At 36.8% G+C, this 25,074-nt stretch overlaps 1 protein-coding gene across 1 annotated transcript in view; it reads left to right on the forward strand.

Annotated features, from left to right (window-relative positions):
* Positions 1–22,799, forward strand: part of LOC149281412 (mannosyl-oligosaccharide 1,2-alpha-mannosidase IC-like) — a 29,058-nt gene extending 6,259 nt beyond the window's left edge. The window contains exons 2-12 of the mRNA XM_089499354.1: positions 2,734–2,830; positions 11,700–11,815; positions 13,869–13,949; positions 14,821–14,915; positions 15,483–15,606; positions 16,449–16,542; positions 17,392–17,507; positions 20,359–20,578; positions 20,978–21,150; positions 21,669–21,784; positions 22,694–22,799. Coding sequence (XP_089355480.1) covers positions 2,734–2,830; positions 11,700–11,815; positions 13,869–13,949; positions 14,821–14,915; positions 15,483–15,606; positions 16,449–16,542; positions 17,392–17,507; positions 20,359–20,578; positions 20,978–21,150; positions 21,669–21,784; positions 22,694–22,799 — 1,338 coding nt within the window. The remainder of the gene's footprint in view (positions 1–2,733; positions 2,831–11,699; positions 11,816–13,868; positions 13,950–14,820; positions 14,916–15,482; positions 15,607–16,448; positions 16,543–17,391; positions 17,508–20,358; positions 20,579–20,977; positions 21,151–21,668; positions 21,785–22,693) is intronic.
* The last annotated feature ends 2,275 nt before the right edge of the window (positions 22,800–25,074 follow it).

Genomic DNA, 25,074 nt, shown 5'->3' on the forward strand with positions numbered 1-25,074 from the left:
GAACCCCAAGTATCCCCTGCGCATGGGCTCCTACCCGACCTGATCACCCGAGTCCTGACAGGCGAGTCTTTGCAGGAGGGCGACCAATCGGAGTAGCACCTACTTTCTCCATATAACTCCTAGGGGATCAACATAGGCAGCCCGCATTAACTATTACTGTATGCGGCCACCTGATGACAAGCCCAGGGATACACTTACAAGTACTCCTGCTCCCATCTTGCCCATTTTGTCAAAGAATCTTTGTGTGAAAACCTACCCAACCTTTTCTGGGGCCTTAGTCTGCCTCTATTGCTGTTTTAGGTCACTGCCATTTCTATTTTTTCAAGAGATGTTAATCAGAGTTGTCTGCTGTAGCCAAGCTGTGTTGCAATCTCTGCTGTTCCACAGGGTCCATTAGAGCAATGCATACAGAAAGTGCATGATAAGCATAATTCTGCAAATCACACTTGCAGCATAATATGTATAAATGGAATTAGCAGCCAGATGTCACGTTTAATTTTGTTGGGTTTTTTATGTGCAAAGAAAAATTAACAAATATTCACATAATTTGCCACTTGTATGGCTTGTTTCTTCACTTAAAGTTATTTGTTCCTACATTTTCTCACGCTTTGAGTACTTGCCACACAGAAATTACCCTTATTATGCCCAATTACAGTTCACCCTTGAAAAGAAACTTGACATTTATTAACACAGTAGAGCAGAAAGCAGTAAAGTGGGAGGTAGATTAGATGAGTGGCCAAGACACAAAGATATTTCCATAAGGCAGGCTGAAATCTTTTATTAGTAATATTTCAACCATTAGCATATGCCATGTTGTCAATACACATCGTGCTGCCTGTGTCCCTGAGAAAGGGGTCCTTAATAACCTGTACACAAGTGCTTCATTTTTACCTACAAAATTTTCATTTTATTAAAGCTTTGAGGCAATAGAGCCGTGTAAAAAAAGCCACCTTATGAAGAGATGGATTTAAACTACCCCATCCAGAAGACATGCAGGGAAAGCGAGAACTTTACAAAATGACCGTAAATTTACAAAATTACATCTGTAGTTATTTAGACATGCTGCTTAGTTTACATTTAACAGTCACTTTAATTTGAGTGCATATCAGTAGCTCGTATCGATTGTCTTGTCATTGTTGCAGATGTGCACACTCCTTTCACAAATTTACTGCCAACTCGTTTACGCCCGTGAAACAGTAACAGGCAAAGGCAGCTTCTGGCATTCCAGATGTTGTTAAGTCCAATAATACTACACAGCAAAACTATAATCGCAGTCACTTCTAATCCTCCCAGAACAAGTCCTGTAAACATCAGATTTAGTATGTACTCGGCTGTGATCATTTCGTTATAAATGAAATAAGTTACAATACCCCAGCTGTACCGTAAAAAGGCCACTAGTTATTTCAAACTATCATATTATTACTATTCATCTCAAGTCATTTCATTTTTTTCTGTTCACGTCTAGCGCTGCACGCGTAAAATTGTTTGCACAAATCTGAGGTAACTAGCCAGCTTGTATTGCATTGGGCTGAGCTTCCCACCCCCCCTTCCCCCAAATTAAAAAAAAAATAAAAATGATTATTGACTTGTCGTGGTTTTCATTGAGGGTATGGGTCACCTGCCAATTAGAGGGGGGTGGACAGCTTTTCAATTTTGGTTGTAAGTCTGGCTAGTAGGGCTGACTTAATGGTTAAATTATTATGTATGAAGTTATGGTTAATAAACGGTTAATTTTAATTGTGGTTTTATTAAAGCCTCAATAAAATACCACGGCCTTTTTATATCCAAGTTCGTTTGTCTGTGTGTTTATTTAAGGTTATTCGCACATACACCACTCATGACTTTAGGAGGGATGGCACATCCAAAGTGTATCTCTTTCCTATCCCAAATACCTGTCTCTTTTGAGATCCCAGAATAACCATATTATTTGTCTTATAAAAACCTCACCCTGTAATATAAATAATTATTTAAAGGTCCTAGTAAAGTCCTGCCTGCTAGTCACACATCTCACACATGCCCTATCTGAATGGCCATAGCATACAAGTGAAAGTGGCAGGGCTGGCACTATTTAGTATAGTCAAGGCATGCCCATATAATTGGCAAGTAATACAGTGTATCAAGCAAAATGTGTACGACAATATGCTGAATGTGCACTAGACTCCACCCTATATAACCAAATGGAGAGACATTTACTTTACATTTATTTATAAAGTGCCGGCAGATTCCGCACCCCTGTTACAGTCAGAAGAACAATTAACAAACAAATACAAAAACACATACAATAACAAACTGGTGCAAAGGAGAAGAGGGCCCTGCTCTTGTGAGCTTACAATCTAGTCACCATAAGAACCATAGAAAAGGACCACAGGAAGGACCCTGTCTGGGTGTGAACACTTTCCATAAGTTACATGTTGCCATCATGTGGTATTTCAAAGTAGTCTAGGGGACAGTTGCACCCCCGCCACCCTTGCCAGGTTTCCTCTAGGCAGGAGTATCATAAATATATACAGTATCATGAACCATTTAACTAAACACCTCCGAAAGAATTATGCTGATTGGCAACAAACTGCACAACCTATAAGCAGTTTTCATAAATTGATATAGTTATAGTAAAATAGCAAATGGTTATAATTCTCCTTTAAAAGTGTCTGAGATGCATTTATTGAAAAAAGCAAATAGTTGACAACCAGGAAAATGTTTTCATCAGTATTTGCTATTTCTTTTCACCCGCAGATGATGAGATTTGCATGGTACAGTTACAAACAATATGCTTGGGGTGAAAATGAACTGCGCCCAGTGACCAAGGATGGACACTTTGGAAGTCTGTTTGGTAAGTTCTGTTCTCCTTCCTGTAAACTGAACAGAAATGTACAACCCAAGCAAAATGACATTAACCAGTTGCGCATAGAAATATATTTATTTTATTACAGTATAATGATAGATTCCAACCTAATTGCCATGGAAATCTTATATCATGCCTATTCTGAGAGCACATGAACTCCTTTTCCTATTTTAAGGGTAAAGAACAGCCGTTGCTAAGATACAAATTCTACAAGGCAGGTACAAATGTGTCATTAAAAATATCTTTAAAATTGCAATAACAAAGCAAAAAATTGGTTTGACTTAATATGTAATACAAAGTTTGGTTTCAAATAAAACTGTGGTGTCACTGCTTGTTCTAATATATAATGTTGGGATTGGATGTCATGTTGAAATTATTGAAGCAAAGAATCAAAGCTTAAAACTGTCCATTCTGTTAAACTGGAGATATGGATGAAGTATGATTAACAAAGTATGAAATTACACAAGGGCTTTCAACAAAAAAAATCTATGACTGCATTTTCTATGACTTGTGTTTTTCCATATTACTTTTTTTATGGCAAAAAAATGTGTTACTTTGCACTTGCAGTGTGTTTGACATACCTGCAAATTAATAGTAATGTAAAATGGTTTTACCCCAGTGATGCAATTTTATGTGTATATTGCGTTTACAAAAAAGAGTAGGAAAAAGGCTTGTAAAGGTACTGATCAAGTCAATATGAAATAGCATATCTATTATAATTCATCATTTGTAAGTTTCTACTTAAGGAAGGAATGCTCCTACTGCCGATTTATTAAATTTATTAAAAAGTAACTCTTGTGTAGGGTTCTGACTACCATATTGTCAGGTGAACCAGCTCCTTTTCTCCTTTTATGATCTCACCACCAACTCTTCACAAGTTGTTCTGTCCACTTCCACTCCATGAATGCATTAATGCACCACTTTTATCCCCATAGGTAGAGGAAAGGGATGGAATCCATGTGAAGATGATATTTTACTTGCGAGGATGTTTCTTCATATCCCCCTTTTTTGAGTTTTTAATATATAAACATCTAAGCTTTCGTTGTTATCAATACCAGTGTATACAATATAAAGTTTTCATCCACTGTAGAATAGATTTGCAAATAAAGGTAGTCATGCATTTCACTCATGCCTTATTGTTTGATATAAATGATATAAATGAGCAAGCCTTTGGAACAGATGACATGATGCCATCAGTAATCATTTTGTTCAGAATGCCACCGGGGATCTCATCAAAATCATATCTTTTTTGTTTTTAGTTTGGTTTTAATTAATTCTATTTTAGGCATATCACACAACTGAAAGAAACTAAGTGTGATACTGTGGGGCAAGCCTTAAAAAGAAGGGGGGATTATGACAGAGAGAATCATGTGTGCACGGTCGGCAGACCTGCAACACAATAATGTTAAATGTTAATTGTTTTTTGATAGTTAACATTTTTGTGTTCATATTAATTATCTTTTGATAATGAATATAAAAATGCTTAGAAAATGGCTCGCGTATCCTTTTCAAAGTAAATGTGTTTCTGCTGTTTCCTTTAAAATGTCAGACACTGAGACTGACACAATTAAACATGCAAATACTTTTGGGATTTCTGTGTAATAGTAACATGGGTATTGCTTTGAGGAAGATGCCAGTAGTCTTGTTTGAGAAAATGAGATTCAATGCACACAATTGTTATAGTTTTCAAATTAGACACTTTGAAACAATACTGTGCTATAGCATAATACATAAGGGACTTGGCATTGTGTTTTAGATAAAAAAGAACAAAAAAAACCCACGAACTCTCCTTCCCTTCCTGCTGTTTATTATTATACCTCATTTGCCCTTGTAGTCTTAGATCAAATATAATGGTGTAAAACATCTCCTGATGCATGGGAGTCCCCCCACACACCCTGGAGAGTTTTTTTTAAATTCTGTGCACTGTTGTCAGAGTAGTTTGGTCTGCTCTTTCCCTCTAGCTGGTCTCCTCCCCTTCACCCCGGCAGCTGCTCCTTCACAGGCACAGACTCCTCAGAGAACCAGTGTTCATAGTGCAGACACAAGGTAGTTTGAAACATGTATTGTAGCTAGGATTGGTTAATACTTCAGCTGTTGAGACTACAGTTCCCATGACTCTCAGCCAGCCTGGTATGTTAAGCATCATCGGAAAGTGAGTACTCAACAGCTGAAGTGCCAAAGGTTAGCTTTTTTTTTATCATTATGGATTGGTACTGCAGCTGCTGGGGAATGCATATCTTATGATTCTCAGCCATCCATTTGGTTGGATGAAATGAGTTCCAATTTTAGCTATAACTGCTGCAAAACTATCAAGTGTCCTATTTGGTTCCAAGCCTTTATGTCCCTTGTTTCTCCCCATCTTTTGTAATACCTTAGAATGATTGCTGCGCATCACAGAACTACACTACACAACATTAACTTTTTTTGACTGCAACTCCCATGATGATGAGCAGCAATATTGCTAGTTATGGGATTAGTAGCTGATAACCTTAGAATTGTACAAACACTAACTTTTGTTGACTGCATCTACAAATAATATTCAGCCAGCCATAGTGCTATCTGAACTTCATGGGAATTGTAGTTATAGACTGTGGTTGTGGCGGCCTACACCACACGCTAACTATTTTTGTTGTTGACCGCAGCTCCCACTATATACAGTCAGACGTTACTGGCTCACCACCATAGGAATTGCAAACTGGGGTAGTTGTGGTTTACTACCATTGCATACTAAATTTCTCATGTTGCTCAGGTACATGCTGGTCTGTAGCTACTATCACCATTGTCATATAATTTACCTATTGTTAGAATATTCTTTGTCTTGAATATCTAAGCTTCTCCAGTGATCAAACAGCAATCAAGACCACAGCTTCTATGTCTTATTAATAAGGTTTATTCGATAACAAATTATCAATTCATACAATACCAATGCTGGAACAAATGTTGATAAAAGGTACTGTAGGCTAAGTATCTTGGTGAGATGAAGATGAGAGCGTGGAAAGAGCGTGGAAAGAGACCTTGTCCTTGTAGTCATGCCAATTTATACCCCTTTACATTTGGTTAGGGTATACGTAAAGGAATCCTATTGGAACAGTAATATGATACACCGGCATTCCACAGAAGACCCTCTAAACTACGTCACTTAATTGATACCATATGTTCCTAGCACTCAAGTTGCATTCAGGCCTAAAATGTGCAGAACAAAATAAAAGTATAAAAATGATTTCTTACACTTCCCCCTGTTTATGGTTATGTACCATAAATAAATGTTTGCTGTCCATTCATACAACATTCGTATCACATTCATATCACATTCAGTGAGTGCAGGAAGATATGTAAACGATAATATTATAAAAAAAGAATCTGTGGAAGACTGATGCATCCTACGTCTTAAAGTTTCCCTTAATATCATCTCTCCTTGCTTTATCTTTTCTCGAATAGTTAAATATGATTTTCTTATTCTACATAATAAACATATTTGAAAAATAATACATATAAAAGACACAAATAAAACAATAATAAATGGATGTAACAAAACATTGGTGATAGCGGAGCCAACAGATGATTTTGCCATAATTTCTGTTGACTTAGCAAAGTTTTTCCACCAAGATGTACCTGAGACTATTGACCATTCATGTTCTATGTTTTTGAGTTTACCTTGCTCATGTTGAAATACAATCTGTGCTTCTTTTAATTGTTTTTGCAAGACATTTAAAAATCCTACATCTTTCCTTATCTCATTTGCCCACTTTTGCCATGGAAATTCACTTACTTGTGATAAATTAAACTGTAATGGCAAAACATTTAATTTTTGAGAATTAATTTGAGAAACATTAATCTGAGTTCCATATATATATATTGCTATTGGATCGCCATCAATACAATACAGACCTTTCGATAATATTTCTGTATGCGTACATTTAGAAAACATTGCTTTAATCAATTCCCCATTAGACATTACCTGTACACATACTCTACCTTTCTCTATAGGCGTTACAAGATCGTTAGATGTTTTCACACTTTGAATTGTACCTGAACATGAGCTCTGGTTATGAAAACATGAATGATATACAGTTTCAGCTTGATAAGACAAACAAATAATTTTGGACACAAAATGTAAACATGCAGACAAATCTAACTGTTCCGGTTCTGACATATCTGTGGAAAAAACAAAATCAGGATACTCTAATTTATAAAATAATAATTGTGTACTACTGACAGGTACTCCAAATACTCTCATAGGAAACAATGTTTCTTCATTATCTGCCATAGGTATTAAACATGTACCTTCACATACATTATTACTGCATCCTATTACTATACTCAATAAAGCTACTTTGTTTATGATATGATCCCAAGACCCAAATTTTTCATCATCTTGTGTGTAGGTCCCTTTAGTCCAACTAAATAAATGTTTAGGCCCTATCGTAACATTTAACCTCACATTACTTTGTCTAGTGACGTTAATTCTAATGTTACAAACTAATAAGTACCCTTTCCTTACACCAAAACACACATGACCATTGAAATCATCAATTTCTCTTTTCTTCTTAATTATGTCTGGGAACCCTTGAGTATTGTTAAATTGTCTATAAATTGGTTGTCAAATCTGTATATCTTCTTGACTCTGTAGATCTTTCTTAGAACCATCAATCATCAGTATGGTCGCCGTCAGAACTGCGAGAAACAAAAAGGGTTGTCTCTTGTTGAATGTCAGATGTCTTTGCCATGATAGACTTTTTAATAATTTGCATTGTCCATTCGATTCTTACATACAACCTAAAAAACACAACAGATATGCAGCATCAAAATCTTAGCTGATACAAAACCTTTATTATTGTAGCACCTCACTATAAAACATGATGTAATGTTCTAATATGATTCTTAAGAAATTGTTTAAAATGATTAACATTAAAGACCGCATCATTTTATCAAATAACCAAATAGCAAATTATAACACATGAATTTGGATCATGAGATGAATTTAAGAATATGGACAATAGTAAATAATTAATACTTCAATTGATTACGGAAAAACATATTTGATCAATACAATACAATACATAGTAATCCTTTTTAGTCATGACGCAAAACCCTGTTCTCATGAACTAAATTAAGGTTTTGAATCAACCTGAGAAGCAAGAAAGGAAATATCCCTAACTTGTACTTCTGCAAATGATGGACACTATGTAGTTGCAGTTTAACATATACAACATATAACATTACAGGATCTTAACTTACAGAATAAAACAAAACACAAAACTTTAACATATAACACATCTGATGTTCATATAGTTTTTCTTATTAATAAATTAACTTATTCAAAACATCTTCATAGAAGACAGAGTGCAGGGATACAGTACGAATTAGAGTTAATTGCTATACTAGCTCCCTATATACTGAATCAACATAGATCTACGTATTATAGCTCTCGCGACACTTACAACAAACATACTCCTGTGTAGTTCCTGTATTAGGTAAATCTTCTTTATTAACTTCAATCTCCCTGATTTGCCTAATCATTGGAGTGTAAAGTAAATCTCTTTGAGGTGTTACAGCCCTGTTAGTATATACATTTGGATCTGAACTGTAAACAAATCCATTTGATTTTCTTTGCTCTTTTAATTTTTTATTATAGAGAAATTTGCGACATTGTCTTTTAAAATGTCCCAGTTTCTTGCAATAGAAACAGTGAAAAGACTCTTTATTCCAAAACCTGTGTCCCCTGGGATTCTGCATCTGGGTATGTTTAAATTCCTGAGGGGGAGAAGGGGGATGAAAGGAATTAACCCTTTCCTTTCTGTGTGTGTAAAAACTTTTGTTAATAGCAGCCACATTCATTTTAACCTTTTCATTTTTGCGTTCCCTTCTGATTTTATCAATAAACGCAGCAGCAGCCTCAAGTGTTTGCATATCCGAAGCAATTGCAATACTAGTAGGATTCAAATATTTAAACTTTTTAACAAACACTTGTATCATAGAAGCAGGACATTCATCATCAGAAATTTTAAAAACTATTCTATATGCCTGCTCAAATCTTAACAAAAAAGAAAATGGATCCTCTGAAATTGTAGGTTTCAGGTTTTCTAGTATGTCAAGTGTTGGATTTTCATTTCCAGTTGTAAACTTAATCAACTGTTGGAGTCTATCCTTATCTGTTCCATGGATGATTTCATCATCCTCCACTATAGGAGTACTTATTGGAGCTACTAATCTTCTACTCATGTATGTAGGCAACCATATTTTAAATAATCTGTTTCGTTGTTCATTAGCCAAATTATGCTTCTCTGTATTCGATTCAAATACATCTGCATTACCAAATGCATCCAAATTAGAATTATACGGCGGTATTTCTTTAAGTAATTTCATTAATTCGCTTTGTATCTGTAATTTTAATTTTGCTGCTTTATTTCTAAGCTTCTTCCTTTGCAGTTCCTGTTCTGAACTGACCTCTGGTTCATCCTCTACATTTTCTGGAATTAAGCTGTGTCTTTGTCTATCTCCCCTTGTAATTACACAAACTTGTTTCAAATCTTTCTGCAATTTTGTAATTAACAAATTCTTAATTTCTAAGCAATCCGACAAATCAGAAATCTCTTCATTTAATAAATCACATTTAGGACATTCCTTTTCTATTGCACACACATTGTGCATCTCATTTTTAACCATGTCACTACTCTGTGAATTACTTTGACTAACATCATTATTAGTCAGATTAACACCACCATCAAGTAATGTATTAAAAATCTTAATCATTTTCATTACGTTTCTCAACTTTTGTTTCTCCTTATTCACAGAAAATATCTTTTTGTCTATCTTCTTATTTGCATCTTCACATTGACGCCATAAATCATGCCACAAAGCTGAATCACTAGCCGTATAAGGAACAAACGTAAATTCAAGTTTACTTCCGGAAGACAAAGTATTAATAAAATCCATACTTACCGTAGATCAGTTGCTTGCTCAATCTGCTCTCACTACGATACACGGTTCTGGAATGCTCTTGCTTCTCACCACGTGGTCTGGTAATGGTCTGGTAGTGTCGAATTACACTTTCTTCTGATCACACTGCTAGGTTTTTTTTTTTTTTAGTCAGAGGATCTCTTTGATCTCTTCAGACAACTGCACACTATCCCCCCTTTGTCGGAAGAGGAAAAGTAAAAAACAAACGTGCAGTAAAGGCTCGCCGTAGAAAACTGACTAAAGACTGGCTGGCTCGTCAATTTGTTAGAATATTCTTTGTCTTGAATATCTAAGCTTCTCCAGTGATCAAACAGCAATCAAGACCACAGCTTCTATGTCTTATTAATAAGGTTTATTCGATAACAAATTATCAATTCATACAATACCAATGCTGGAACAAATGTTGATAAAAGGTACTGTAGGCTAAGTATCTTGGTGAGATGAAGATGAGAGCGTGGAAAGAGCGTGGAAAGAGACCTTGTCCTTGTAGTCATGCCAATTTATACCCCTTTACATTTGGTTAGGGTATACGTAAAGGAATCCTATTGGAACAGTAATATGATACACCGGCATTCCACAGAAGACCCTCTAAACTACGTCACTTAATTGATACCATATGTTCCTAGCACTCAAGTTGCATTCAGGCCTAAAATGTGCAGAACAAAATAAAAGTATAAAAATGATTTCTTACACCTATTAATGGGTAACTAACATTTGCCTCCCACGAGGAAACTCCTCTACTGAATCAACAATGGTAGGCAATGGGGAGAAGGAATGGGGGGGGATAGAGAGGATAGCCCCCCCGGAAAACAATCCCGTGAACGTCCATGTCCTGTTGGGTTTAAGCCTAATATTTTTGATGAGATTGGAAAGCACGTGTTTTATATGTATATTCTGCCAGATAAAATGTGTATTGTTTTTTTTGCCACATTAGAAAGAATATGCACCTTTTGTACTCCTTTGTTGTATAAAAAAAAACTCCACAGCATGAATGAATTAAATTCCACTACACATTCTCACGCTGGCTCCTTAGAATGCATAAATACAGACTATGCTAGTCACAATTTATTCAAACGTAGAAAACGAGAGCAATCCAGTAAAACAATTTTTCCTTTTTCATTGTAGCTGCTGGCACCCAAGTGCCATCAGCAGGAACATTGCCTAATGAGAACTACGGCCCATAATTAATACTCTATGCCTTTTACAGAGAATTACAGTCATTCTTTATACATCCATACAATGGATTTATTTTCACCTGTATTCAGTTTTTCTGGGCTCGTGTGTCAGTCAAGTTCTAGGGGTATAAATTTTAAGATTAATCAGTATATATATATATATATATATATATATATTACACACTAACTGGTCACTGTATTAAGTATACCTTGCTAGTACCAGGTTGGACCCCTTCAAAACTGCCTTCATTCTTCGTGGTGTATATTAGAATGAATTAGGAATTATTAGAATTAATTAGGAGTGGTTCTTTTATTAGCAGTTGTTATGTTGTAAAAAGATATTTAATGGAAGAGAGAGAGTTTTAATGGCTCTTTGCTTGAGCCCTTTTATTTTGTATTCATTATTGCTTGAGTGTTTTGCTATATAATAAAACATTTTTCATTGCATTATACATTTGAATTTAAATATTTGGTCATATTTTACTGATGTGAAGGAATTGGCATTCTACCTGCACCCCACAATTTATATTGATTTGTTTTTTCTTTTATAACTTCTCCCCTTGCTGCTATATTCTATATGTTTTTATGTGCAATCATATGACTTTCTTACTTGAACTTTGTCCAAAAATCCACCTGCAAGGAACTAAACAAAGATTTGAAGAGCACACTGTAGTGACTGAGTTGTACCTCAAAAATCATAAAAATACATTTCTTCTAAATAGGAGGTCTGAAAGGAGCTACAATAGTGGATGCATTGGACACACTTTACATCATGGAGTTGAAGGAAGAATTTGCAGATGCAGAGAACTGGATAGAGAGCAGTCTTGACCTGAATGTGGTAATATTTCTGTGACAGATGGAAGCAATGACCCATGTGCATTTAAGAATAAATTGCCAAAGTACTTACTACAGTGCTGTGGAAAAGCAAATTTATTTTATGTATGCATATTCGTCACCCTTAAATGTTTTAATGTTCAAATTAATTGTAATAGTAGACAAAGAAAACCCGAAAAAAGCCAAATGGTTTTTAAATGATTTCATGTAAAAAGGAAAAAGGCTATACAAACCTACCTGGTCCTATGTGAAAAAGTAATTGCCTCTTAGTTACTAAATCAACCAGTTAACCAAATGTAATTGATAATTGGGTTCAATTTCACTAGATGCGCCCAGGCATGATTCCTGCCAGCCTTGTTGAATCTAAACATCAATTAAATAGAACCTGTCTTGCAAAGTGAAGTAGGCTAAACGTCTCAAAAAGCAGCGGGTGATTCAGCAATCTAAAGAAATTAAAGAGCAGATGAAAAAAAAAAGAATTGACATCTATCAGTCTGAAAAGTGAACCACAGTGGGAGACACTATCTACAAATGGAGAAAACTTGGAACAGTGATGAACCTTCTCAAAGGTCAAAACATTCCTCCAAGAGTGCATCGACGACTCTTCCAGGTCACAGGACTTACATATAAAAAAACTGCAGGCCTTGCTTGCCTCAGTTACGGTGGCACAACCAGTTATTAGGTTTAGGTGGCAATTACTTTTTCACATGGGTTTTGATTAACTCTTTCAATAAATAGAAGACATCAGGAAGGGGCAAATGCTTTTTCACAGCGCTGTATGTTGGCATATAGATTTTAAGACTAACTGATCATTCATTCAGAATAAGTGAGGGTTGTTAAAATTAAATTTATACAGTTTATTGTTCCCATTTCGCTTTGTGTGCAAAGCTACATTCTTCTGATACGTTGCAGCAAGACAATCAACATAAATCTTTTGTGATAAAACAGCCTATAAGCTATAAACTTCATTACCTAAGGAATTGTTTTCTGTTGAGCTTTAATGTAATAGATGTAAGGCGTCATACAACAGAAGGCACTCAAGAAAGCTTATATAGTTTAGAAGAAATAGGTGCAGAATATTACTGTACAATACTCAAAACTGTGTCTCCCAACACAATAAAATAATAGAGATAAATTGATAATGGCGAGCTGTACAACAAATAAACACCTAATTTACTAGTGTATCTTTTATGGAAATAAGTTTGTAATACAAAATATAGTCCAAATATGTTGTATGGAATAATGGACAAAAAGCATAAACCACACGAGATCCACCAATGATTTGGTAGCAATCGGCTAAGGGTTGGATTAGCTGTAAAATATATAATTCACACAGATTCAGAGCTTTAAGGCTCAGCATACCATTCACACACAGCTTTACAGTACTAATAATCTCCATATAATCAATATATAACATTCAATATGCAGTTTTAAGGCTTGGTATGTTATAGAAAACAATAAGAAAAAGTCTCTGGATATTATTCATGCAGTGCATTAGAGTTCCAAAGCTGTGCATGCCATTCCCACAGAGCATTAAGAAGCCAAGGGTCTGCACATCATTCATAAATAGCATTAGAACTCTAAAATTCTGCTTATTATTCCCACTGCATACAACTTTTATGAGACATTAGAGCTCCAATGTTTTGCATATCAACCACACAGAGCATTAGAGCTCTAAAGTTCTGCATATCAATCTCACAGACCATTTGGACTGTAAAGCATCGCATAGCATTCATACACAAGATTAACTCTATAAATATCTGTATATTATTCATACTGAGGGCGTTAAGTCTGTATATCATTAATATTGAGCATTAGAGCTCTAAATCTTCTGATATCAACCACATATCACAGAAGGCCTCTTTATATCATTCATAAAAAAGTATTATGGCCCCATATCTCAGCATATGAGTTAAGGCATTGCATATCAGTCATATATAACACAAGAACAGACACATTTTGTATGCCATTCATACAGAACACGAGACCTAGGAGGCCCTACATTTCATTCTTAAACATATGTTAATTTTATATTGTGGTTTTTTATTTATTATTAGAACGGTGAAGCCTCTTTGTTTGAAGTGAACATCCGGTATATAGGAGGATTGCTCTCAGCCTACTTTCTCTCAGGAAAAGAGGTAAAAGCTAAAATAACATCACAGCGATATAAATGTATAGCTTAATGCAGAAAATACATACACAGGGTATATGACTGATAAAAGATTTTAAAAGGTGTGTAGAATGTGATATTTTATAGGCTTGCTCTGTTGCCAATTTAAGTTGCATATTACATCGTCGTTGACAAATATAGTCGACCACTTTGCAGCATCCATATGCTTGATTAATTACAGTTATATCGTACCCAACACAAATTGGTCAAAACAGGAATGGAACTCCCAATGCGGGATGACACCTATAAACTAATAGCTGATTGAGTTCAATGGGGAGTTAAATGTTATTGCAATGTTTCGTTCTCAAAATAACTAGAAAGGTAACATGCATTATTAAATGACTGTGGATTGAACCCCCCCATAAACTATCTAGAAATGTATTTGGTGCCTTCTTTGCCTTAGTGGAGGTGTTATAGAAACTTTGTTCTCCACCTACTTGATGAGAGCATGCAGAAGCAATTGGACTGAGGTTAAGGTGGTTAAAGAGTTGAAGTTCAAGTTGCTATAACATAACAATTTCATAGGGAAGCCTATAATTTTTAGAGCAAACTCTGAATTGAGTTCAGACCCCAGACCTGACTACATAAGAACTGAGGACAAAGAGTTCAGTCTGAGTATTTGCACAATTAGTTCTTTTGGAGCCAACAATCACCTTTATTTGCTCTAACACGGCAGTAATAACTAGATTATTTGAAAAGCCTTCATATTCTATTTTAATGTATTACTAGACTTATGCATTTACATCAGAATTGTATTTAATGAATTTAAAATAATTACATATATTTTTTTTTTATGTTACCTTTGCCTAGTGTATAAATAATATTTTCATTTGTTTCAGGTCTTCAGAGAAAAGGCTATAAGTCTTGGAAAGAAATTGTTGCCAGCATTTAGCACGCCTACTGGTATCCCACGTGGAATCATCAACCTTGGGAAGTAAGAATGTGACTCCTACTTGTTAAGTTTTAAGTCAAAACAAACCTTACAGTAGAACCTGGCAGTAGACACACACACAGTAGTCTTATATTACTTGAGTATGGAGAGTGAACATTTCTAGGTCAAGTTATAACCTGCTAAAGCAAGCATGATAAATGATGAGCCTCCAGAACAGAAAGGTTATGGGGTATTAATGAATGGCATGGTTTTGTGGGATTCAAAGGGGGACTGACGATCGAAAAAAGGGAGGCTTGGGTGCTCTGCTTGGATATTTAGTGACATTAAAATTCATATACATTAGAGTGTTGAAACCTATTTAAACAGTAATGTTATTAACTCTATGGTTTCCTTAGACAATGTAGATCTATGGTAAAAAACAAAAAGATATCCATTTGAAATAAAGTCTATTACTAAAATATGGACAGCCCAGAAGGGCTAAATCATTAAAGTTGTGCATCTCTTTTCACATGGCCTGTTATGCCATTGTTTTTTCATGTTCACATAAACCCATTGCTGCAATGAACTTTCTCTCCCTAGACAAATATGTCATTTATTTTATATTTTAAGTGGATTGAACTGGAGTTGGGGCTGGGCCTCCGCAGGAAGCAGCATTTTGGCTGAATTTGGCACTTTGCACTTGGAATTCCTGAAGCTCAGTGAACTATCTGGAAACACAGTTTTTACCGAAAAGGCAAGTATTCCACATAATTACTGAAAAAAAAAATACTCAATTGTGTGTCTGACACAACTACCTCAATACGTCCTACATAAAAGCATTCTGGCCCTTCAAAATGTTTCATTGCATCAAACAACTGACCTCATGATCATGAGTGACTGGTACAGAATTGCTATATTCCACCCAGTGTGAGACTGAGTTACTGTTACGTCAGTACAGAATACAGGCATGCAGGTTTGGAGTAACACAGAGAGTTTCAGTCTAAAGACGAGACTAATCTAATGGCGTATATAAACATAACTACCTGCTTATATATATCCTAATGTGACACAGCATCTTAGGATGTAGCAGATGTGATACCGCCACTTACAGAGTCAGTTTAGATTTTATACATAATATGGGTCACATTTTATACCATAGGTACATTCAGACCTAATGTTTGGGGCATGTAGCACAAAGTACTTGAAACTTGTCACAACTGAAAACGTATATGTGGCTTCTTAGAATTTTGCAATTACGACATCTTTACACGTATACCCATCATGTGACATTTAGAATTTACAGGTATTTGAAAACATAAGATAATGAATGTATATACTGTAGACAAATGCCATCAAGGGATAGTCATTGGAGACATCAGTGTGTCTGACTCTGACCATGCTAGCCTTGGAAATGTTATCAGTTTGCTAATTTCATGCAATCCGGTTATTAACATTGTGAGCAATGTCTTATCTATCAGCTGTTGTGTTTGCTACCCTCAAGGCCATGTTGGACAATCCAGGAATATGTACACTTGGTAACACAATTGATATCATTGGGCATACTTTTTAATGCAGGGTTGTCTCTGGATCTTTCAGGTTAATACCATAAGGAAAGTATTAAACAAAATTGAAAAGCCTCATGGACTCTACCCTAATTACTTCAGTCCGGTCAGTGGAAACTGGGTCCAACGTAAGTAGAGTAATATCAGTTACTTGAATGGCGTTTGCACAAATCATTAATACTCCACAGTGAAATAATTACACAGGATTGACAACGTGTTTTTATATGGCAGTTCTAAAGGATTTAGTGTTATGGAGACAGTTTTTATTAAGAAATCTACACAGTTCTTAGAAGGTTCAATTGATTCTGTGCAAAATAGTATCTTTTGACCAAGAGAAAGCAGGCTGTTTGATATATAAAATATATAATGAGAAAAAAAACCAGAAAAATAGTTTGTCAGGTTAATGGGTGTCTGGAATTTTCCTAATGGTCTGCTAATTCTCATATGTAAAGGGACTAATGGCATTTCTCACCCAGTTATACATAGGACTTTGTAAGTACGCCGAACAACCGCTACATGTGTAAACCATCTTAGAGGAGGGCTACTGAAATGGTGAATATTCTGCAGGATTCAATAACGTCTAAGGGAACTCAATATGTATAGCTTGGAGGAGAAAAGATATGCTAAAAATATTTAAATACTTTAAGTACAGGATAGAAAAGCATCCTTGGGTATTTGGATGGTATAAACGGGTGGTGACTCCCAGGGTAGCAAATGGATCCATAAGTGTATAGTTTTAAATGCCAATTGATTTCATAACCGCCATTATCTCCTGGATTGGGTTCTAAACAGTTTTTTCTGTAACATTTGATTGTGAGCCAGCAATGTTATAACGATAATGTTAAAACAAACCAGAATAGAATAGCTATTTATCTTGAACGTATAAAAACAAGATATGCAAGCATGTAAATTAAATGCCAGATTACACTCCTCATCTTCCTTCCCATATAAATGACTTGTCACTTCTCTCTCCACAGACCATGTGTCACTTGGAGGACTTGGTGACAGCTTCTATGAATACTTAATCAAGTCTTGGCTGATGTCAGCGAAACAAGACGATGAAGCCAAGAGCATGTATTATAAAGCCGTGGAGGTAGCAATTACTTATTTTTCTTTTGCAAGTGACTCCCATACATAATCTTCCACTTTAATGTGTGCTGAGTTTTTTTTTTTTTTGCAGGTACTGCCAAATGCCGACTGTCTACAAATGCGTCCAGTCCTGTTCATTTTAGAGTAAAAACACATCAGGAATAGAGAAGGGAGATAATGCAGTTTTTTTTGTTTTTTTAACCCAACAAGTTATGTTGGCTGTATAAACAAATTAAGAGTACATTCACTTAGTTTTTAATGTCTATCAAGCTTTAATGTGGTTGCTATGGCTCTTTATTGCTTTAGATAAAGTTTGATTTCAAACGTAACATTCCTAACGACAAGAAAATATGACACTGCAGTTTGGATGCTGCTGTGTCTTAACCACTTCACGACTACAGAACCATATTATGTTATTTCAGTTTACTGGGCTTTAATGCCTGTAGAGATGGTGTAATATATTTCAGCAAAAAACGCATGCTGCCAAACCCTTGAGCATGCTGTGTGAAAACACGGGGTTTCATATGTTGGGGCAAAGCTATCTCTCGGCTTTCATTCCATAGGTCAGGTATAGAAAAAAAGTACAGCACTGTATTGCACTGACCCTCTAGGACACGAAACAAAGTCATAAATTCCACCTTCACAGAGGAAACGATCTGGACATTTAAGAAGAGGACAATAATGATTTTGACTCCTTGGCTGTCATTACATTTTTATGCTCATGTACCGCGCCGTCAGGCACATCCTCCAAATGGAAAGTTTTGTTTTCTGATCTTGTTTTGGGGTGTTTGCTCATGAGTTTGCCTGCAATATGGACTTGTAGAGCCATACTGGGCTAAAAAGCCATGGTTTAAGATAAAAAAAAAAAAGGCTTGGTGACCCTCAGCTAAAGGGGGGTTGCCATGTATATGTGTGAGTTTTATTTGCAAGTGAACAAGACAAACACCCCAAAAACAAAATCAGAAGATAAAAGCCAAGCTCCTATACCTGATTTACACAACACCTGTCTAACAAAACAGCTATATACACTGATCAGCCATAATATTATGACCACTGAATAACATTGATAACCTTGATATCATGGCACCTGTTGGTGGGATATATTAGGCAGCAAGCAAACATTTTGTCCTCAAATTTAATGTGTTAAAATTGGGCAAGCGTAAGGATCTGAGCAACTTTGACAAAGGCCACATTGTGATGGCTAGAGTCTGAGCATCTCCAAAACTACAGCTCTTATGGGGTGTTTCTGGTCTGGAGTTGTCAATACCTATCAAAAGTGATTCAAGAAAGGAAAAGCAGTGAACCACCTACAGGGTCATGGGCAGCCAAGGCTCATTGATGCACGTGGGGGGCCAAGGCTTTCCCGTGTGGCCTATTCCAACAGGCAAGCTACTGTAGCTCAAATTGATAACGTTAATGCTGGTTCTGATAGAAAGGTGTCAGGACACACAGTGCATCGCAGTATGTTGTGTAGCTGCAGACCAGTCAGGGTCCCCATGACGACCCCTGTCCACTGCTGAAAGAGCCAATGATTGTCATGTGAGCATAAGAACTGGATTACGGAGCAATGGAAGAAGGTGGCCTCGTCTGATGAATCACGTTTTCTTTTACATCACGTGGATGGCCGGGTGTGTCTGCGTTGCTTACCTGGAGAACGTATGGATGCATTCAATGAGGCCCCACCTCACTACTTACAGGACTTAAAGGATCTGCTGCTAACATCTTGGCACCAGATACCATAGATCACCTTCAGTGGTCTAGTGGAGTCCATGCCTCGAAGGGTCACGCCTGTTTTGCCGGTAAAAAGGGTACCTACGCAATATTAGGCAGGTGTTCATAATGTTATGGCTGATTGGTGTGTGTGTGTATATATATATATATATATATATATACATACAGTAACCTGAGTAAACACAAACTGCAGTTTTTAAATGATGCAGGAGGAAAAAAAGCTATATGTGAAAAAGTTATTGCTACTTTACATACTAACCAATTAGCCTAATGTAATTGGTATACCAGTGAACCACGGTTAAAAACATTGTGTGCAAACCTAGAACAATTGGAAGAGTGGTGCAGCTTCCCAGTGGTGGCTGGCCTACCAAAACGCCTCAAAGAGAACATCGACGACTCATCCAGGAGTAGGAGGTTACAAAAAAAGACTACCACGTAAAGACCAGCGGCCCTCACTTGCCTCAGTTAGGGTCAGTGTTCACAATTCCACAATTAAAAAGCTAACACAGCATTCCACAATGAGAACATCGTACCAACAATCAAACCTGATGGTAGTATGATAGTCTCTGCTGCTTTGCAGCTTCGGGACCTGGGTGACTTGCCATAATTAATGGAACCATGTATTGTGTCATCTTCTGAAGGAGAATGTCCGCCCGTCAGTTTGTGACTGGTTATGCAGCCGAACAATCATAAAGCACGCAAGCGAGTCCACCTCTCAATGGCTCAACATAAACAAAATGAAGGTTTGGAAGTGGTCTGGTCAAAGTCCTGACTTGAATCTGATTGGGATCCAATGACATGACCTTAAAAAAGACAGTTCATGCTCAACAAAACTTCAATGTGGCTGAATTAAAACAATTCTGCCAAGAACAGTGGGCCAAAATTCCTGCACAGTGATGTAAAAGACTAATTGGCAGTTATCGCAAATGTTTAATTGCACTTGTTGCTGCCAAGGAATTAGGTTGGGGCAATTATTTTCTCACATGAGTGGTATAAGGTTTAATCATTAAATTAATTGATCATTTAAAAGCTGCACTTTGTTTACTCACATTGCCTTTTGCTTATATTTGTGTGATCTGAAACATTTAAATGTGAGAAATAAGTGACTTTTCTAAATGTTGCAGGCAATAGAAGCACATCTTATCAGAAGGTCTCCTGGGGGTCTCACATATATTGCTGAATGGAGAGGAGGAATTCTGGACCACAAAATGGGACATCTAACCTGCTTTTCTGCAGGAATGCTGGCTCTTGGAGCCAATGATGCACCAGCAGAGAAGAAAGAGCATTACATGGAGGTAGCTGCAGAGATTGCTCACACATGCCATGAATCTTATGTACGTACAGGTATGAAGTAGTCATATCTCATATCAGTATATAGATATGATATTTGCACATATATATTGTAGATGTAGATTTCCCTTAAGAAGCTCTAAATATATTCAATTGTTGCTTCATATTTCGAAAGACTTTGACTTATATACAAGTGCATGAAGCGTTGTAGTCCAGTGGTCTAGTCTTCAACAAGAGTTTTGTGTAGAGTAAAATAAGGAAGGGATATATGATCTTCATGAAAGGGCTCCATATGAGATCAAGGCTTTTATTTTGTTCGGGGTTATTTGTTTTCACTTGTAGAAATGTTGTTCCTCAGCTTTAATGTCTGAAAAAGGGCTGTGCTTTAAAATCCTTGAGGAGTTACTTTAGCGGCCACAAGTTGTATTTATCCTATTGTCTATTTTGTTTTAGAGACCAAGCTTGGGCCTGAGGTTTTCAGGTTTGACTTTGGAGCTGAAGCCACATCTACTCGATTAAGTGAAAGATATTACCTATTGCGTCCAGAAGTGGCGGAGAGTTATCTGTACTTGTGGAGATTGACACATAACTCCAAATACAGGGAGTGGGGTTGGGAGATTGTACAGGTAGGACAATGTGTGGATGATTGAAAAGGCATGCTGTAAGTGGTGTGTAAACATCTTGGATACAATGTTTCATGCAACCTACCCATACTATTCAGTAGAGAATAAGATGTGTTACTTTTTTTGACTGCTTATCAGTAACCTGCTAACTCATTATCTGTTCCATTCTACCCATATGTTTTTCTCTTCCTGCTGCCCATGCTGTTCCAGTGAATAGAACATCCAAGATCTAGTATTTATTTATGCTTGTTGTCAATGCAACCTCTGACTAGCATGCACTACTGCAGATCACTCCAGCAAGATGAATTATTAATTACAGAAGGAAAAGTGGGCTTACTATGTGGGCTGAATGGTTATCATCTGCTGTTAAATATTTTGTGCATTTATGTTTAATCTACATTAGTGAAGCTGTGAGGTTTTATACAGAAGCATTATAGTCTGTTTTTAAAATGTTCATTCTGACTAAATGAGAATATGTCCATAAATGTTTTGTCTTAATATTTATGGTATACATTCCCCAGGCCTTAGAGAAGCATTGCAGAATTGAAAGTGGATTTTCGGGCATTAGAGATGTTTACGCGGCAACTCCAAACTATGACAATGTTCAGCAAAGCTTTTTCATGTCGGAAACATTAAAGTAAGTGTTAGAAATCAAATATATCACTCTACAACATGAAAATAGATACTGTATATTATATATTGATTGTCATTTATAAATTATCAACACAATGTGTCCTTCCTTGTGTTTACTATATTCTCTACAAATATATATTTTTTACTTTTCCTATCTTGTGCTACCCTTGTAGAGAATGTAACCATAATGCATCGTAGGCTACATCCGGTGATGTAACAATAGGAATCTAGGGTGAGATGTAACTCTGATTGGGCCATAAATCCTAGGGGGCTATGCTACTCTGCACCTCCCAGAATCGGTATACCTGATCATCTAACAGGAAAGAAATGACATTGATTGGTCCATCACCTCCTTCTGTCAGTGTGTTGCTCTGGACTTAAGGCGATGGAGTCCTATCCTATGTATACATCAGCAATCTGCAAAAGTCTTCTTCAGTATTGATGTCTGCTCTGTTGATATCGATAGTGATGCCACCAGCCATAGCATCTCATGGTCCCCCACGTCCCATGACACTAGTGCTGGGTCTATATATTTTTTCGGTCACGGATGTTAAATTAGTAAAAGATTATAATAACAATATAGATAAATACAATGCTAAAGAGCCATCTTCATATCACCGATAACTAGTATTTTTCAGTTTCACAAGACATTGTTCAAGATCACTTTTACATATCCTGCTCCCAGTGAAACTAGTAACGACCCCCCCCCTATCATTATGTGACACAAGGTAAGGGCACATAGTAGAACTAGGCTGTGGATCTAAATATTGTTGTTGTGTAAACATCCCAGACACAACATTGGCAACTTCTTATACCACAATTATCACATTAAACATTATGTTCTTAATTTCTTATAAATATATTAAAACAGTATTTCACAATATCTAATAATTTATTAATGTATTTTTAACAGATACCTCTATTTGCTGTTTTCTGAAGATGATTTGCTATCATTAGAAGACTGGGTTTTCAATACAGAAGCACATCCGCTACCAATAATTCATCTAAAATTAGTTTGAAGCACAAACTATACACATCTGTTTAGTGTTTGTATATGAAGTTGAAACTTTCATACAAAAATATATTTTATGAAATACCAGAAATTGAACAAACATACAGCAACAAATTCTCTGATTTGTTAAATTCAGCACTAAAAGAAACAGTGGCCTTTAGCAGACAATTCTGCCATTAGTACAGTTTTATAAATAGTATTCTTACTGTATTCGGATGCATACATGATATATGTTTCTTCTTACATGAAATGTCTGTATTTTCTTCATTATTTGTTGAACGAATGGGACAAAATTATGTTTGCTTACTATAAGTTGTATAGCCTGAGCTCTGCATTTTGTGCAGATTTCCTCATTCCCACCAGAGACAGCATAGCAGCCTATATCGTGAATAACTAAAAAGAACAGATGAACTACAATAGCCAATGTTCTTTCAGATGGTATATGTTTAACACAGTATATACACTATATGGACAAAGAATAGGGACAACTGACCATTACACCAGCAGGGACTTGCATTCTAAATACATATACATTAATATGTAGTTGATTCACGTTTGCAGCTATAACAATTTCCACTGTTCTTGGAAGGCTTTTCACAAGGTTTTGAAGTGTTTCTGTGGGAAAACTGGATTTTCCCATTAATCCAGTAGGGCATTTGTGAGGTCAGGAACTGATGTTTAACTAGAAGGTCTGGCTCGCAATCTCTGTTTCAGTTCATCCCAAAGGTGTTTGATGAGGTTGTGGTCAGGGGTGTGCCTGGGCCAGTCAAGTTCTTCCACACCAAACGTATCCAACCATCATGTCTTTATGGACCTTGCTTTGTGCACTGGGGCACAGTCATACTGGAATAGAAAAGGGCTTTCCCAAACTGGTACCACAAAGTTGCATACAATTGTCAAATTTCTTTGTATGCTGTAGAATTAACATTGCCCTTTACTGGAACTAAGGAGCCTAGTCCAAATCCTGAAAAACAGCCCCAGAGCATTCTCTGTTCGCCACCAAAGTTTGCAGTAGGCACTATGCATTCCATTTGGTAGCATTCTACTGGCATCCCCAAACTCAGATTTGTCCATCAGACTTCAGATGGTGAAACTTGATTGATTACTCCAGAGGACACGTTTTCACTTCTCCAGAGTCTAGTGGTGGTGTGCTTTGCACCAAACCAGATGGCGCTGGGTATTGTGCATAGTGATCTTCGGCTTGTGTGGAGTTGCTCAGCCATGGTAACCCATTTCATGAATCTCCTGACACACAGTGCTTGTGCTGCTGTTGCTTCCAGAGGCAGTTTGGAACCCTGTAGCGAGCACCTGGCAGCCCTGATCTGTGGGGTCTACCACTTTGTGACTGAAACACAAGGTATATAGAAAGAGGAACAGTGTTGTAGCTAAATGTGGGAGTTGAATTAAAAGCAGATCGAATAAGGGATCATTTTCTTATTAGGGCAGACATTTATGAGAGGTCAGCGTGATGGAGGGCTTTGTATGTGGTTAAAAGGTTTTTACATTTAATACTACAGGTAATGGGGAGCCAGTGGAGGTCTTCACTAAGTGGGGAAGCAGAAAGAGAATGTCATGTAAAGAAGATAGATTAAAAGGGAGAAAGTCAAAACTAAGGATTACCAATCAGAAGGCTGTTGCAATGGGCACGTTGAGAGATAGCAAGGGAATCGAGTAGGGTTTTCGTGGCTTCTTGAGTGAGGAAAGGGTGGATGTGAGAAAAGCTTTTGTTTTATGTAAGAGGAAGGATCTGATGCGTGATTGAAAGTTAGTGAAGGAGAGGGCTGAGTCAAAGATGACCCCAAGGCTTCAGGCCTGGTGAAGGGGTAGTCATGTTGTTAATAGAGATTAAGAATTCAGGTATTGGGGCGGAGATGGAAGAGTTATTTTTTTATTAGATTAAGCTTCAGGTAGCATTGTGACATCCAAGAAGAAATAGCAGACAAGCAGTTGGTAATCTGGGACATGAGCGAAGGAAATAAATTGGTGGAGGACAGGTAGATTTCAGTATTATCTGCATATAGGTTATACTGGAAGCCAAATGAGTCTATTAGTTTTCCAAGAGGGTAGAGTGCCAAGGACTGTTCCTTGGGGGATACCAACAGAAAGTGGAAGAGGTGAAGATGTCTCGACAAAGAACAATTAGATATAGCTGTCTCCTGAATCTCTTCACATTTATCTTGGATACATGCACAAGGAAGCAAGTCAAGAAGGTGGTAGTGATCAAAAGCAGCAGAGAGATCCGGGAGTATTAGCAGGGAGAAGTGACCTTTGGCAGAGAGAAA

Source organism: Sceloporus occidentalis, unplaced genomic scaffold, assembly GCF_023333645.1.
Source record: "Sceloporus occidentalis isolate IW3139 unplaced genomic scaffold, rSceOcc1.0.p SCAF_133, whole genome shotgun sequence".
Taxonomy (NCBI): Eukaryota; Metazoa; Chordata; class Lepidosauria; order Squamata; family Phrynosomatidae; genus Sceloporus; species Sceloporus occidentalis.